At 39.2% G+C, this 2,479-nt stretch overlaps 1 protein-coding gene across 1 annotated transcript; it reads right to left on the minus strand.

Annotated features, from left to right (window-relative positions):
* Positions 1-739: 739 nt before the first annotated feature.
* LOC126072095 (olfactory receptor 7D2) lies at positions 740-1,678 on the minus strand. Its single transcript, XM_049876762.1, has one exon. It carries the CDS (start codon positions 1,676-1,678, stop codon positions 740-742), a length of 939 nt encoding a protein of 312 aa, XP_049732719.1.
* Between the last annotated feature and the right edge of the window lie 801 nt (positions 1,679-2,479).

Consider the following 2,479-nt stretch of genomic DNA (forward strand, 5'->3'; position numbering starts at 1 on the left):
AAGAAAGTCCTGGTAGTCTACTTCAAAACCATTAGCCATTGAAAACCCTAAGGAGCACAGTTTTATTCTGACACTCATGGGGCCACCATGAGTTGGACAACTCGACAGCAACTGTTAAAATGGGGACAGTAATTGTTTCTATTGGAAAGATTATATAAGATAATATACACAGTACTTAGCATAGGCTTAATGGATGATAAACACTAAAAAAGTTATTTTTATTGTATGTACTCAATCATACTTAATTCAATTAAAAAAGACACTGTTGGTGATAGACACACATAAAAAACAAAAATTCACAGGTAAACACAGAAATAAATTAAGACAAATGATACCAATAGTTAAGAATCTGTGCCAACACTTGAGAAAGTAAAACTATAATAAATGCTTCAAATTTAAGGTTAGAACTCACTAGTGTGGAAGTAAGAAAGATGACAGAAGGATCACAAAGGAATGAAAAGGCAATTTTAGAATTGCTCTTGGCATGATAGGAAAAGTCCTTGGATATAATTTTTGGACAGAAAATAAGGCAGAAGTACCATCTAAGAAATTGTGGATATTAGTTATTAAAAAGTGTGTAAAAATTCTGAGAGAGCAAAGTCATATATCTACCAGGATAAGGTAAAAGAACAAGTTGATTTGAGAGATTCAAGACTTGGGATTTGATCCAACTTCAGAATTAAAAGCGTTTTGCCATTGATACCCACAAATCTTCTTAGTTCTGGGGCCAATGGATCCATCACAGACAAGAAAGCACTCTGCTGAGGAGCATTCCCAGGGCCCCCTTGACATCCTTGTTCCTCAGGCTGTAGATGAAGGGGTTCAGCATGGGAGTGACCACAGTGTACATCACCGAGGCTATTGAGACCTTCTGGGAGGAGTGAGTCACTGCAGAGGTGAAGTAGACCCCAACACCTGTCCCATAAAATAAAGAAACAACAGAAAGGTGAGACCCACAGGTGGAAAATGCTTTTTGCTTTCCCCCAGATGAGGACATCTTCCTGATGGATGAGACAATTCGTGAGTAAGAGAAAAGGATCCCAATGAGGGGAAAAACCCCCAGCACACCAGTCAGAAAATATATCAACGTGCTGTTCAGGAAGGTATCAGAACAGGCCAGCTTGAGAATCTTTGTCAGTTCACAGAAAAAATGTGGGATTTCAAGATCTTTACAGAAGGTCAGGTGCATCATCAAAGAAATATGGAGGAGGGATATCATGACACCAATGAACCAGGTAGTAAAAACCAGCAGGCTACAGAGGCAGGGATTCATGATGGCCAAGTAGTGCAGAGGGTGACAGATGGCCACAAACCGGTCATAGGCCATCACGGTCAGCAGTAGTGTATCCAGAATAGGAAAAAGCATGGAAAAATAGACCTGAATGAGGCAGTCCACGCAGGAGATGGCTTTCTTCTCTGTATGGATGTTCACCAGCATCTTAGGGACTATGGTGCTGCTGAAACAAATGTCGATCAAGGACAGGTTGGAGAGGAAGAAGTACATGGGGGTGTGGAGGTGGGCATCAGAGCTAACAGCCAAGATGATGAACAGGTTCCCAAGCACGGTGATCAGGTACATGGTCAGAAAAAACCCAAATATGAAGGGCTGCAGTTCCAGATCCTCAGAGAATCCAAGGAGGATGAACTCTAAAACTCCTGTTTGGTTTTCAGTTTCCATGTGGCTGACGTATCTACGAAGGAAGGGACAAGAACAACATCAGTTAACAGCAAGCAGGCATCTTCTACATAATACGAAGGTTGACCATAATTTTTACTCAAGGTATTTATGGAGTCAGTCACTTTGTATAAGATTTGGACCTCCTTTCACTTATTAATTTCACGGAAACCTAAAAAAATGGGGTGTCTAATCCCAGCTATCTTTCTTCAACACCCATTTTATAATAACTCTGTCAGATGGTCATGGAACTTCAGTAATGGGACAAGTCAACATCATGTGCCTATTGACAAGATACACTGAAAAGGACACATCACTTCTGTGAAATTCCTGCCCAAAATATATTTCCTCAATCTAAAGATTAAGGAACAGCAGAAAAACCCAAATCGAGGGTTAGTCTACTCAATACTTGAGCTATACCCTTCAAAATGTCAATGTCATAAAAAAAACGAAGAAAGTCTAGGAACTGTTCCAGATGAAAGGAGGCAAAAGAGATATGTCAACAAAATGTAGTGCATAATCTGGGATTTTCTTTTGCTAAAAATGCAACTATTGGTATTATTATTGACATATGAATGAGCTCTGTAGATTTGATAATAGTATTATATCATGCTAATTTCCACATTTTATCATTGTACTGTGGTTATATAAGATGTTGTAATCTTTCTTAGGAAATATTGAAGATTTAGAGGTAAAGGGGCACTGTATCTGAAATGAAACTTATTCTGAAATGGTTCAGAAAAATTACTAGTGAGGGAGAAGAAGAAGAAAGAGGGAGAGGAAACGGAGGAGGAGGAGAAGAAA

Source organism: Elephas maximus, chromosome 3 (genome assembly GCF_024166365.1).
Source record: "Elephas maximus indicus isolate mEleMax1 chromosome 3, mEleMax1 primary haplotype, whole genome shotgun sequence".
In the NCBI taxonomy this organism is placed as follows: domain Eukaryota; kingdom Metazoa; phylum Chordata; class Mammalia; order Proboscidea; family Elephantidae; genus Elephas; species Elephas maximus.